Raw genomic sequence first — 14,511 nt, forward strand, 5'->3', positions numbered from 1 at the left:
CAGAGATTGGTGCTGGCACACAGAGACCGCTGGGGCTTTAGCAGATTATTCCCTCAGGAGAGAGACCCCTCTGTCACTGTGTCACACCACACCTACACAACTTTCAGATCAGGCCACGCACTTCTCAGAGAGAAGTGTTGTCATTTGAAACATGATGCAGTTGTGTCAAAAAGAAACTTCAGGGGGAAAAGGCCCCTTGATTTTAGTCAGAAAATATATTTTTAGGAAAACTTTTAAGTATCTTACTTTGACTAAAGGACAAAAAAAATGGATAAAGTGTTCTGCAGTACATTCTTGACTTAGGCTCTGTAACAATGTAAAAGGCAATGGAAATGGTCATTTTAAGCAAATGCAACATTTTCAATGAACTCTTTAAATTGTGGAAAGCCAATTTATTCTTTGCCATGTTTGGTTTGATCACCCACTTTCTTTTACAAGAGAAGAAGCAAGTGGATGGGTGCTTGTTTAAAATTCAAGAAAGCATTCAGAAAGCCAAGTGCAGACTGTGGCTCTACTGGTACCTGCATCACACACCTCTGCTGTAAGTCATCCTTCTTGACTTCTGGGGATGGAGAAAAAGGGAGCGGAGGAAAAGGGAGCAGTGGAAATCAAAAGGACCCCAAGAAAAATAAGTGTTTCTTCTTGGGTGTTGTTTTTCTCCTGTCCCAGTCAGTCTTTTCTTCCTGAATAATCCATATCTTAAGTATTATCAGGACAGTCTTTCCCCACCTCAATGAGCTGTGCTCAGAACAGCCAGAGATAGGAAATGAGCAAAACAAAGTCCTTGCAAACAAACTACAGATTTTGGAAAACCACAGAGGAGACTCTATAGATCCAACACTGTTTTATTTTGAAACACAAATGACTGAAATCTTCCAGACAACCTGCAAACACTCATTAAGAGTCACCCGGTACCTGTCATTAAAATACAAGCATGCTCAGGTGTGTTGTGTCCCATGGGCAAGCTGCCACTGTGCACAGACATTACTTCATCCTGTCTTCCAGAAAACTTCTCATTAAGGACTTAGAGACTCTCAAGAGGATATGGTCCTGCCCTATAATACATCTCCATTTGAGAAACCTCTGTCTCTGACCATCTTCAGGTGCATTTCATAGTGATCTGGGAGTGCGTGGCCACAAAAAAATCATTGATTCATGTGTTTGCTGCTCAGCTGTGCAAAATCCAGACCTTTCTGACAGCAACACCCTTCAGAGAAGTCTCAAATGAAGGAACACACCTAGCTCCCTCACAAAACCCCCGAGAAAGGGGCACCAGCATGGTACAGGTCCACACAAGAACACCTAACTCCAAAGGTGCCATGCACATTGAGGTGGTGGCTTTGTGACCTATCAAAAGCACTGCTTGTGGGGACTCAGAATTGTTCAAAAGAGCAAAACTACAGGAGGGAGTCTTGGGCTCGGTTCTTCACCTCTCTTCACAGTCTATTCTGCCAAAACACCGTAGGGCCCTTCTACAGTGTGGAATTTGGTTTATTTAAATTATTTGGTGGTTTGGGGTGGTGGTTTTTTTGTTTGTTTCCTTTTTTTGAACCTGTCTGCCCTGATTGCTGGTTTTAGGGTTTTTTCTGCTTTTGGAGGGAAGGGTTTCTTCTTTTTGCTTTTTGGTGTTAGGACTTTTTTGTACTTATTTTTTTTCTTTTGGGTTTTTTCTTTTTGCTTTTGTTGTTAGTTTTGCTTGCTTTTTTTTTTCCTCTTGTTCTGTTTGGCTAACTTTTTTGGGGGGGAGGGGTGGAATTTGTTTCTTTGCACTTTATTTTTGCTGCTTTTTTTTTTTTTTTTTTTTTTTGCATTGCTTTGCTTCGGGAGTTGTTTTTCGGGTGGTTGGGGTTTTTATTGGTTTTGGGTTGGGTTTTTTTTTCCCCTTTCCTGTTTCTGCTTTCTGACCTGGAGCTTTACCGCGTTAATTTATTTATTTATTTACTTCCCTCCCTCTCACTTTCCTCTCGCCTTTTCCTTGTTTTTTCGCACTTTCCCCTCCCGGCCGGTCTCGGCGCTGGAGCCGCCCGGGTGGCCCCGGCACGGCTCGGCACGGCGCGGCGCGGGGCGGCGCGGGGCGGTCGCGGCCGCGGGCGCAGCAAATCAGCGGAGCCGGGGCCGCGCATAAGAAGGGCGGGCGGGGGCCGGCGCCGTCCCTCCCGGCGGCGGCAGGATGCACCATGAGGAGCTGGCGTCCCTGCAGCGGCCCCGCTACGGCTGTGAGTGGGGTCCTGGGGGGCGTTTCGGAACCTTTCCTTAGTGGTTTCTCTTTTTTTAGCTCCGCTCGCTCGCCTGCTTGCTCGGTTTAACGCGAAAAGAGCGAGTTGAAGGCGAAATAAAACCCGCCCAGCAGACTCTGGGGCAGCGCGCAGCGCTCCGGCTCCTTTTAGGTTAGCCCGCAGCCAGCTCCAGCTGGGGTTTGAGCAGGTTTTCACGGGGCTGGTATTTGTTCTGTAACTTTCTGAATGGATTGTAGCGGTAATTCCGCACTGCAGCTCGGGAGTTTTAGATTAGAGCTCGAGCTTTGGGTTTTAGCGTTATAACTTGGTGTTACAGGTATGGGTTCGGGTTGTAACTTCGGAATTTGAGTTGTGACTGTAGTTTCAGGTTGTAACTTTGTAACCTTTGGATTATAGCTTCGGAATTTCGGATTATAAAATTAAACCTTTGTTTTCTAATTTTATAACTTTGTATTGGAACTTTGTAACTCTTAAGTACTTGGGATGAGGGAAGAGCGTGTGCAGATACCAGGCACCTCTTTTCAGAGGAGGTGTATTTACTTCCCAAACGTATATTTAAGAAAAACCCCTGAAGCACCTTACCTCCTCCTGCTGCAAGGCTCTCCCTCCCGTGCTGTGCCGTGCTGGGATCCTGCATCCGCCTGTGCTTTTCCTGGCTCCCGTGGGGCAGAGCAGCGCGACCCCATGGCTGAGCCATCCCTACAAGAAATGTCTCTCACACTTCAGGCACTGCAAAATGGGAACATGCAACCGATTTGCAAAGTTCACAACAACCCTGGCATCCTGTGGTCTAATGAGAAACCTCCCAGTTCTTATCATAGTAGCTTTGTTTAAAACCGGTTCTGAAACGTTCTTTTAGAAAGAAGCACAAAGCTCTTTAACAATATTAGGGGCCACCTTGCTTCCCCCCAGGGCAGGTGGAAAATGCGGTGCTTGGCCGTAAGACCTCGAGCTTGGAGCATGTCATGCTCTTCTGAGCATTTCTGCTTACTGCTCTCTGATTCCCTCTATTGATGCCCTCTGTTGGGGCAGTTTGTGGAACCTGCCTGTCCATTTCTTTTTTCATTTTACCCAGTGGCTGGATGAGATTCTTGTGAAGGTGTGTGTTCACAGGTTGCCACAGACATAGTCCGAGTGCCCATGCTATTGTATTGTCAAAGGTGAATATTTTGCTGGTGAAGCCAGTCGTTCCAGCTGCTTGTGCCATTGCACATGCAGTTGGGCAGTGTGTAGGTGTGTTGCATCGTGCTCCAGCCTCAGATTGGAAACTGTCCACTTGCCTGAGGTGCAGAAATATTTGTATGCCCATCAAGACTCTAGCAGCAGGGGCTTTCCTGTGCAGCTTTGGCCCGGCTGGTCTCAGAGTATGTGGGTCTGGACAGGTAGAAGTCAGTCTCTCAGGACTTCTGATTTAGCCAAGGATGAGGCTTTGACTTAAAGAAAAGGTTCATCTTTTGAGCCTTTTCCTGAGGGTGATTTACCTTATTGCCAGAGCTGCTCAGAGTATTTTAAGGATTGTAGGCCTCAGTAATTATGGGAAAGGATGACCATGTTGAGGATGCTAAATATAATTTTGAAGATATGGTCTATCCTCTCCGTGGTTATGTTTTGCTATGATAGTTGAGAGCATTTTGCTCTGGTTGCCATGCAGAAGTTCATGTTCTGAGTTGTAGCCACTCTTGGTGTTAGATCTCCCTGCCCCAGGGATGGGAGTGGATGAGTGTACACTTGTCTTTCCTAATAGCACACCATGACCAATAATGGCTGCTTGTTCAGGATCCAGTAGTTATTCTGTCATTCCCCTAGTCAGAGGTTGTGGCTGCTGTACCACACTGCATTCACTTCTTTTTAGGGTGCAATTTTTGCTGCAGGAACCTTTGAAATTACCTTCCTTTCAAGGGACTAGGCAAAGACTCCTTGAATATGCCAGACTGGTGAAAACATTTTTAAAAAACACACATAAAAAACCTCCATGGACAACTCAATATTTTAAAGAACAAGCTATAGCCTTGTCTGTAGTGACAAACAGAGGTGCCTGTTTGACTTTTTAGCCTGTATCTAGAGAAACAAATATGTTTTATCTGCACTGCATTTAGCTGCCATTTTGAGAAGTGGAGAGAACCAGCACCTTAAAAAAACAAAAAAAAGAAAAGGCTCCCTAACTAGAAAACTTTAGCATTATCTGAGCTCTTTTGAAAGCTCATTGTAAGTTGTAGGTTCTCCACATAAATAAGACTGCACTTTGGATTACTGGCAAACAGTTCCCTGTGTTGAGAACACCACATCCATGCTGGATTTCCTAAAGAGTTAATAAGTTGTCCGAGTTAGGCTATCAAATTTCTAAGACTCTTCGCTTTAGTGAGCTAGAACTGTTTTAAACATTTAACTTGACTTGGACTTTTGACTTTAGCTTCATGCTTCCGGCAGAGTTTGTGTATTGCTCTGAAGTATGCTAGCATTTCACGATGATAATTTTTTGCAAGGTACTGTATAAACCAGTGCGTGATTATCAGTAGCATTTCATTTTGATAACTAGAGAAGACATATGCAAATTTTGGCTGCATTTTATAGACTGATGGATATCACTGGGGAAAAGAACTCTCCCTGAGCATAAGACCTTGTAGCACAAAGTGAGTAATTGGGAAGACTTCCTTTACTTAAAAGTAGTTGTATGTTACAAGCTTTGCTGATATAGTAACACACAAAAAAAATCTTGGGGCTGATCATTTCCATCTTTAAAGCCAGGAAATACATGAACAAAATCAAATAAGACAGTCCCTTTCTGGGTGGGTGTTATTTCAGGACGAACACGGTTCATGGGAGAATCAGAACTCAGAGCAAAATCCTAGAGGCTCCCCTTAGTCTATTAGGGCCAATGCTTTGTGGCTTTCTGGACCACTTGTTGAAAGGTGCCTCCAATTCTGCCTGCTGTTGATAGCTTGAATGAGAGGCAGAAGAGATTTGTTGGTGCTCCACTGAGCCCTTCAGATAGATATTTATCTCTAGTACCAACTCAAGTGAGAACATAAAATTACAAGGAAGCACCTTATACAGCTGAAACCCTCTTAACAGTCACATTACAACTGAATTTACGTAGTGGTTTCCAGTCTGCACACAGCTGTTGCCTGTTTATTTCTCAATCCCAGCACAATCAGAAGCAGAGGTTCACTGATCTGCAGAGAACTGGGATTTCTATTACAGCTAGAGGTATGAGCCATTTTTACAACAACAATGCTTGGTGCTGTGGAAGATTATGAAGATAGAAAAAGTATAAATCTCAGATGTGCCTCACAGATTAAACATGAAGTTTTGAACATGGGAAGATAGCAAATCAGGCAATGGTATCTTAGAGAATGCTCATTTTCTGACACTCTCAGCTCCTTTATAGCTAGTTTTCCTTAAAATCTGTGTGCAGAAACAAATGTTTAAGTTTTTGTGAAACGTCTGAATGGCTTCACTGCATTCCCACGAATGTAATGAAGCTAAAGAGACACTATGGGTGTCTGGCTTTATAAAGGATTTCAGGCATTTCCATGCTCAGAGTAGCTGAATTAATATATACCCGAGTCCCTGTCTACTGAGCAGAAGAAACACTAGATGCTCCAGCATCAGCAGATACTTCTGTTGGAGACATAGTTTAGTCTTCACCTTTCCTGCTGAGGCCAGAAAGCTGGTTCCACTGGGCATGGATAATGGGTAAATAGAGGGGAAAACTGACTTTAGTATCCAGTGGTAGGGGCGTTACTTGTGCTTCTGGTGCTGGCTCCCAGAGCTGCTACTGTTTGGCACTAGGAATTCAGACATGAGACATGTAAGCAGCATGAAGCTTCATGAGGGAGTGCTGCTCTGCCTGTGGAGACAGGCTGGGCAAACCTGAAGTGAAACACAGCCTACGCCTCTCTATGAAACTACACCTAGCTTCTTTGCTTAGCAGGATGTGAAAGCTTGCAAACCAGTGGTTTTCAAAAAGCTTTTAACATGAAAAACTATGATTTTTTTTTCTGCATGTCTAGTAATGCAGGGCAACAGATGACTGTTTTTCAATCTAAATACTGGGAAGTCTTTTGGTAAAACTTCCATAGGCTTTTCTTAAGTGAAAACAGATGGGAATTTTTGAAACTTGAAAAAAAAAAAAAGCTTTACTGTATCCTTTGCATATATATTCTTTTGGTTGTATGCCTTCTTCTAGTGCTTGTGACTTATGAGAATACTTTTCTCTTTTTTTTATTGATGGGTGTTATTTGGCAACCAAATACACTGTTTATCTCTTCCACTCTTTTGTAGGTTGCTAATAATTAAACTGCTGAATGAGAACTCAAAAAGTTTAACTGCTTTGTTTAACCAAGTGCACATAATTCACTTGGTAGGAGTGGTTCTCTGTGTGCTTTTAGTGCAAAGCAGGTTCATCTCCCATGAAGTCTGCTGGTAAAGAAAGGACAGAGCTATGTTACAGCATGCTTAAAGCTACTTGAATGCTGTTAAAACAGGAAATGTTAATATTACACTGGAAACAGGATTTATAGCACATGTGAGTGTGCTGCATAAAGTCTGATACTTGAGGCAGGGAGTAGGAAGCATGCAGATTTGCAGTGTGCCTCTGCTGTTAAATGGGGTTTCAGTTACATAATTTTTCTAGCTCAAAGTTTGCTCGATACTGTTGGTGATTCAAGCTGATTATGTTTTACTAGTATTAGCCCCACATGCAGGGCAGGGGAAAAAAAAAGCCTGTCAGTGACAGGCAGGACTGGTGGGTCGTATTTCAGTGTGATGATAAGCAAGTGTGCTCTCCTGTACTTGCTCCTTGCAGGAAATTATTAACCTGCTGTGTTTGCTTCACTTGTTCAGACTGTTTCGCTGTTTTTGGAGCAGGTATCCTTGAACTACTGCAGGTTGTGGAATGAAAGTGCAGGTGCTGGCCAAAGGAGGAGTTGTGCCCATCCTGGCCTGGGGTCCATGATCAGGGAGGGCAGGGGCCAGGTTGCCCCCATCATGGGGAGGGATGCCTGCTGTGCACACTTCATTTACTGACCCTTGATAAGACAGGCTGGGACAAGAGCTATGTCCTGCACAGCTCATTCATGGGTCAGCACTTCCTGCACCTCAGCACTTGTGTTCCCCTTCAGAAAACACCAATGCTCCTTCAGGCTGGTGCCCGTTGGGTTTTGGAAAGGTTTGCTGAGCACACACTGCCTTGTTTTCACTGCTGGGAGGAGAAGGGGGCAGCTGAATATCTGACACACAGATAGGGTTGTGCTAGAGACCAACATCTTGCCCTGGCACTAGAAATGAGTTTTGCCCGTTGCTGTGGCACAGGACAAGAATGCCATGGTCCATGGTGGTGAAGGGCTGGTGGGGGAGGCACTGCCTGCAGTGTGCTCTCTGGTGGCCGACGGCCGACGGTAAGGTGGCTGGAGAAGGATGGACTGGTTACTGAACCAGATGGTGTTCCTATAACTCTGCACAGCTTCTAAATACCTTTTGAAGTGTGTAAGCAAATAAACAACCATTAAGAACCTGTACTGGTGGCTGATTTCAGTGTTAAATTACTGTTTCGTTCAAATGAATATGCACTAGCAAGAAATACTTATCCAGAGGAATTATGTCAGTTCTTTGTTATCACTTATTGCCCAAGTTGTGGTCGTCCAGCTATAAATTCTTCATGAATCAGATTCAAGGAACACTTCAGAGCTCTGACTCACAACTGCTGGCAAAATGCTGCCAGCCCATAAAGACTTTCTGCCTCCAGGTGTGGTCCTGCCCTGTCTGCCAGCCAGGCTCCAAAGCTGTTAGAAACTACTGTCCTCATCTCAAGTGCTTATCTTGGCCTGTGTGTATCAGACTAAGCACTCCGTGGCTTCTGCTAAAATGAGTGATGAAGGATGTGGTCTCTGCCGGTACTCTCTTGTGGACTTTGACCTGCTTCTTTGAAAGCTCAGTAAAAGCTTTTGTGGCATCTAGCAAGGTGTTTAAACCAATTCTTACCAGGCTTCAGAGTGTGAAGAGGAACTTATAGTCATGTGTGCTATCCATCCCCTACTGTCTGTTTCTCCTGAAATGAGGAATAACCTCCTGTATTTGTGCTTGATTTATATAACTACGCTGTAAACTGATTATATTTGTGCTATTGGAGCCTCTTCCAGGAGGAGAGCACAGGTTAATCCAGGGGCAGTTGGAATGGGAAACGCCCAAACACTGTACAGAAGTGTGATTCATTCAGGCAACTGCTTTTTCACAGGGTTGTAGGGCCGAACAATAGGCCAGTAAATGTTTCACTTATGTTTTAAGGGCGTTGTTTCAAAGATGTTTTGAGGAATCACAGGTGAGTAGTGGGGCTACTTGTGCCTAATACTCTGGTTGAAGTGGTTAGAAACAATGCAAAAAAAACTTGAAATAAGCAAGGACTCAGATTTGTTGAGAATGTGAACCTGTGTCTAGGGCAAACATCTTCGATAAGATGCTGTTTTTAGCTGTTATTTGCATTGGGATCCCATCTCCTGCTTTGCTGCAGGTGACGTTTCCGCAGCCTGAATTTGCCGAGTTGTCTTCAGCTGCTCTGTCATGCTGCTGAAAACAACTTCCCCTTTTGCCAGCATGAATACCCAATCTGTCAGGAAGCTAATCTCTCCTAGCAGAGCTGATTTGCTTTGCTGGATTTGCAGTCACCTTTGGTCTGTGCAGGGGGTGACTGCAGGTCTCATAGCTTTGCTTTCTGGCTGAGGTAGGGGGACTTTCTGGCCAGGTAGGACTATGGCAGCCAGAATTCAGAGGTCTTAAAATTGCTCTGGAACCGCACCCTGAAACTGTGGTTTTGAGTGTGCTTTCAGTCAACTCTGCTGGTGGAAGAACTGACCTTGACTCCTTCTGTGGAATTATTTTTGGCTGGATTAGGTCCCCAGTCTGGTTTGCAGCGAGAGCCCGCAGGCAGGTCTGCCAGCAGGATGTAGTAGCTGGAGCAGAGATGAGCACAAGCAGTAGAAAGAATGGCAGGTCGAGTTAAAGTTGTGCTGCTGCTGCACACAGATCTAGAGAGTGTGCATGCAGTGGGGCAGGAAAGCGTGCAAGAGCTCAAGGGCAGAGTGGGGCACACAGGAAGGAGCATCACGTGCATCACCATGGTGTCCCCAGCTGCCTCTGCTGTGGCGCTGCTGACACCCTTGTGCCCTGCCTGCCTGCCAGGGCTAGGGCTGCTTTCAACTCTGTTGCCCAGAGAGTTTAGTGGATTGCAGAAGTATTTTTCAGGTAATCTTGTCTTTAGTGCTGTAATTTCACAAACCCATATCAGTAGATATGGGCAGTGTTTGCCAGGCAATGCTACAGAGGTAAGAAAATTTGAAGAAATTGTCTGAATTCTAGACTACTCAAACAAGAAAGAAAAATAAATGCTTTTTTTACTCAAAGTGAGATCCAAGATGCTTTTTCAACACTTTTTTGTAGCTGATAATTGCTTTTGACATTCAGGGCCTCAAAACTGAGGATGAGATGTAACTTGTGGTATGTGCTGCTTATTTCTGGGACTTTTAGTTTTTTCAAGACCAATCGATTTACCCAAGCTATAACTGGTCGGTCTCTATTCACTGGTAAAGAGTTCTGAAATTCTGTATGTTCTCAATAACTATAGCAGAATAAATAATCACTGAAGTATCAGCATGGGTATGTAGTGGTGTATCTGAAAAGGATCATGAATGAGTCCTGGGTAGAGCAGAGATTATGTTTAGAGAGATCTGGGACAGAGCTTTTACCAAGGAAAAGTGGTCAGCTGTTCTTACAAAACAAGGCACACAGTAAACGGTATTTCACTACATCTGAGCTGAGATGTTGTTTTGAATACTGTGTTTTAGGCCACAGCAGAGTACAGATTTCTCCACTGATTTAGTGGAGGCTGGGAAATGAACCAGCCTTGGCTTGGCATACAAAGCTGCATGGCAGCTGATTACTGAAGGTGGGTAGACATCTTACCTTCAAGGACTGGATATGACTGTCTGTTAATTTATATAATTTCTGACTATGGTAGTGATGTTTAACAAATAGGTTAGAATAATCCAGAAAATACACAGCTTTTTATCACTTGTAAAGCCAGACCCTTGTGCTCCAACTTATATATGCAGACAGAAAATGAGAAGTAAGACCACATGGTTTTGCTGAAGATTACACAGATGTGGGCTGTCCTAGAACAAAATGAATCACATTTCTTAGTATTGTGGTGAGTAACAGGCAAAACAAGAGCTGATGTTTCCTATATAACACTGAACCATGGCAATAACACTTAGTAGTTTCCTCTTTTTTGGGGGGGTGGGGGAGGGAGGGGTTTGGTTTGTTGTTGCCACGCTTAAACAACATTAGATAGCCTCATAAATGTTTGCAGAAGTTTCTGATAAAAACAGAGGTGGATTTCTGTAATGTTCATCTGTATTCCTTTTCCTGGAGCTATGTCAGGAAGGTGCTGATTGGTAGGTTGCTTCTCTCCAGACTGCAAATTCTGCCCATTGAGAGACCTATCTGGGCTCCTCAAAAGGATGAAGAAAGGAGCAGTTAAAAATTTTGGGTTCCTGTAGCAGAAGTGGTCTCCACTAGCTCCTTGGGCACATTTCAGATGCAAATTTACATGTGATCAATTTCCTCAAGTTATAAAGTACAGACTTTCTTGAAAGCTGACCATTTGCATGAAAATTATTACAAATTAGGTAGAAAGTACTTCACATGTGCTCACTCTTCACAGCCTTAAGTGTGGAGGCCAGGAAGAGCAGAGATACTTCTGACATGAAAAGGCTTATTGTGACAGTGAGTTTTCACAGAAATAATTACGATACAGAACAGGAATGGTAGAAACTCACCTGGGCACGGTACTGCTGATGGAGTAGCTATATTTTTACACTGCTCCACTCCCTCTAGCAGCTGTAAATGCCTCATTATAAGGAAGCTGACCATAGTGTGAGTTGGAAGCCAGGGTGAAGCTTGGAGGAAGAACTGTTACAAGCTGAGAAAAAGTCTTGATTTTTTTGAAGTAGTGCTTCAAGAAAAGAAACAAACAGCAGCTATACAAAAGGTAATAAAATTCTGTGCCCAGCCCTTATGCATGCAAATTTCTTTTTTGGATAGAGATTTCAAAACTTGCAAACACATTACTTAATTTGGTGTTAAGTTTATGTGTATTGCTTGTACTGTTGTTGCCATAACAGTGACTGAATGCTAGTTATGCTTCCTTTATTTTAGTGGTCTCGATATTGCCATTTCAAGCAAAATGCTTGTTTTGGGGTGTTTACATAATGCTTCTGGTATGCTCCTGATATTTTATACATTACTGATATTTGACATTATCACTGTGACACTCTCATTAGAGGAAAAATGCTCAAGGTAACAGGGAGGCTGGCCTGAGGTCAGTAACCAAAGTTACTGTTGACTCCGTTAACCCAAACTTTACTTTGGGTTATAGGGTAGACATAAGCAAATAACCTGAAAAATTAAATTATTCAAGATGCTATTGACAAAGTTTCTCTCAGGTTGGAGGAAATTTAGTAGTACTAAGGCTTATACTTAGAAACTTGTGACTGTATTGTTTGGGTACAAATTTATCTTTTGAGTGCAGCTGTCAAAGTCTTGTCCAGGAAGTGGAAATTCTTAGTTTATTGATAAGTTAGGACTAACATCTTGCTTACTCTGTATATCATGATTTTGCAGTGATATGTGCAGTGGTAGATGTGTCATTGTCACTCAGAACAGTTCTGACTTTTAGTAAATATGTACTGGATATACTGAAACTTACTAAAACGTAAGGATTTGTCTGCTCTTTTTAGATCTTACTCAAAGGTCTGTTCTTCAAGGCTCAAAGCTTTTGTGATTTTGTCCTCTCCTATGGTTCTAACTCCTGATGATGAAGTAAAAGTTAATTTATATTCTTGGGTATGTAAGAGAATGAAAAATAAAGGCCAGAGTTGTCTGGAAGCCTTGTGGGCAAGTGCCCTGCAAGCAAGATCTGCCTGCCCTTACAGTGTGCTCCTGAAGTGACCTAGCAGGGAGCACTGGGAGGAGATTACCCTGAAGCCAGCAGTATCAGCTCCAGGACTTTTGCAAACACCTTCTTACTGCATAGTGAAGGCAGCCAAGCAGGCTTCAAGTGATAACTGAGGTCATTGCTGGCCTGGCACTGCCTCTGAACTCAGTACCTGCACAGGTATGCTGAGATTGCCTTCTTCCTGCAAGAATTTATCATCTTACCCATGAAGCAGGAACAAAGAAGGTGCATCTCCATCCACTGTGCCTTTCTGCTCCTGTGTGGACCAACACAGCTGACAAAACCAAGAGGTTTTGGAGTGAGAGTCTGGCTGGTGAGCCTGGTGTTGTGCCTCCACCCTTAATTTTGTGGCTCCTGCTTGTACTGGGCCATCTCAGCTTAAAAACAGCTATGTGAATGCACAGCAGTTTTGGGACTTGTTCAACAAGCAGCTCAGCTGCCTTCCCAGAGGAGCCAGGAATGCTGGAGGGAGGACAGGAACTGCCATGGCTGTTTTCTGTCTCTGCCTCTGGGTGCCCAAGGGTCTTGCTCCATCACCTGAACTGACCATATCTATAGATGATTATTTTTCAATATACAGCATTTTTTTGTTTTTGTGAATTTTAATCAATTTTTTAAAAAAAACCTGTTCAATCTCATTCTCAGAGTCTTTAGGTGCAAACTAAATTTTCAGTTTTATTATCCCAAATGCTTAAGGTTTTTTGTCCCCACTAAGATTGTAAAAAAAAAAAAAAAATAGAAAAGCTATTATATAGAAAAGCTACCTATAAATCAAAAAATTTGAATTACAAACTTCAAAGATATTGTGACTGTAATAATTATTTAAGAATGAAAACCCAGGCAGACAGAAGCAGATGTGTTCTTGCAGTTTAAAGATGCAAACCTCATGGTATATTCACATGGTTATATTTATATCTTGAAGGAAAAATGTGCTGCAACATTTCAGGTGCTTTCTGGAGCTCCTTTCAGAATGTGGAAAAAGTGAAGCAGATGGTTTTTTCAATACTTGGTAGAAGGACTGCAACAGACTGGCTATGAAAGAGCTAGAAGATGATGAATTGTCAAAGGAAGAATAAAGACCAGATGTCAAGGCTGAGGGTTTCTACGCTGCAGTCTTTCTCATGGTGATTTCCAATTTACTCTGTGATTTCCAAGTGCTTAAGTGGTGCTCTTGCTTGTGGCCTTTCCTAGACAGGTGTTTCTGTCCTCTGGAGTCTTATGGTTCAGACCAAGTCTCCTATGGCTCTACAGTCAGTCAGTTGGTGACACACACACAACTTTCTCCTCAGATTCTCTTTTATTCCAGGATTCCTGCTTGTCGTCCTTTTCTGTTCTTTAAGCTACACATTATCACATTTCTTTCAGTTGGTTACTGTAAGAACCAACCACCACAGTTTGGTGACAGGAAGCTTTTTGGTTTCATCTCCCCAGTGATCTGAATATTGAATCCATTCAGTAACTCTTTGCTCCCAAACTTCTTTCAAGAGGTCCAAGTCCCTCATCCCTTCCCCTATTTCACTTCCCCTGTCCCTGTTCTTGTCTTCCTCTTTCCTTGCATTCAAGTGTGGCCCTTCCCTAACCAGCCCCTGGGTAGAAGTGGTTTGTTACACATGTATTTATGAATCACTGTTCTGGCCTCAAGTTGTAATGCAAATCAGTTTTTTGACACTTTCAAGACTTAAACAGAAATCAAATGAGGTCCTGACTTAGCCAAAAACTCTGTGCAGCATTTGCAGGGCATTATCTTAATTGGCTACTGTTTGAATGGCTATCAGTCTTTCGAATTTCTATCAAGGAGTAACAACAGAAGCAGAAAACCTTTGTGTTATGCTCTTCATTGTGAACTTCAACTAGTTTGCTTTTGGTGAAGCAGCAGTAGCTACTGTCAGACAAGCCTACCTTCCTCATTCCCTGGGGTCTCTCTCTGCCGAGGTACGTCTTGTGCTTTATTCTGGTCCTGTGTGTTGACTAAGATGTCTTAACACAATTAGGGCAATCTTACTGTTGCCAGGCCAGAGGTTTTGCTATGCAAATAGCAGCTAAGAGTGTCACAGACGTGTGGGTAACAATGTTTGTGAACACATGATGGGAATACAAGCCTGAATTTGAATTTACCACTGCCACTGGAGTGAGTGCTGTCTGTGCCCTGCCCTTCCTACTAGATCGTCTCCAGCCTCACTTTCCTGTTCTCCCACTCCACTTCTGCAGTGGCTTTCTGCCCTGCCACCAGTGTTGATGGGTGAGGTTGTGACCACAGGCAGTGGT

The 14,511-nt window shown here is 43.3% G+C and overlaps 1 protein-coding gene across 4 annotated transcripts in view; it reads left to right on the forward strand.

The window, feature by feature from the left end:
- The first annotated feature begins 2,069 nt into the window (after window positions 1–2,069).
- IQGAP2 (IQ motif containing GTPase activating protein 2) overlaps window positions 2,070–14,511 on the forward strand; it is a 130,877-nt gene continuing 118,435 nt past the window's right edge. For all 4 annotated transcript variants that reach the window (XM_085042946.1, XM_085042948.1, XM_085042947.1 and 1 more), the window contains exon 1: window positions 2,070–2,216. In XM_085042946.1, the coding sequence (XP_084899072.1) occupies window positions 2,171–2,216 (46 nt within the window). In that variant the 5' untranslated portion in view covers window positions 2,070–2,170. The remainder of the gene's footprint in view (window positions 2,217–14,511) is intronic.

Source organism: Lichenostomus cassidix, chromosome Z (genome assembly GCF_008360975.1).
Source record: "Lichenostomus cassidix isolate B80296 chromosome Z, HeHo_3.0, whole genome shotgun sequence".
Lineage (NCBI taxonomy): Eukaryota > Metazoa > Chordata > Aves > Passeriformes > Meliphagidae > Lichenostomus > Lichenostomus cassidix.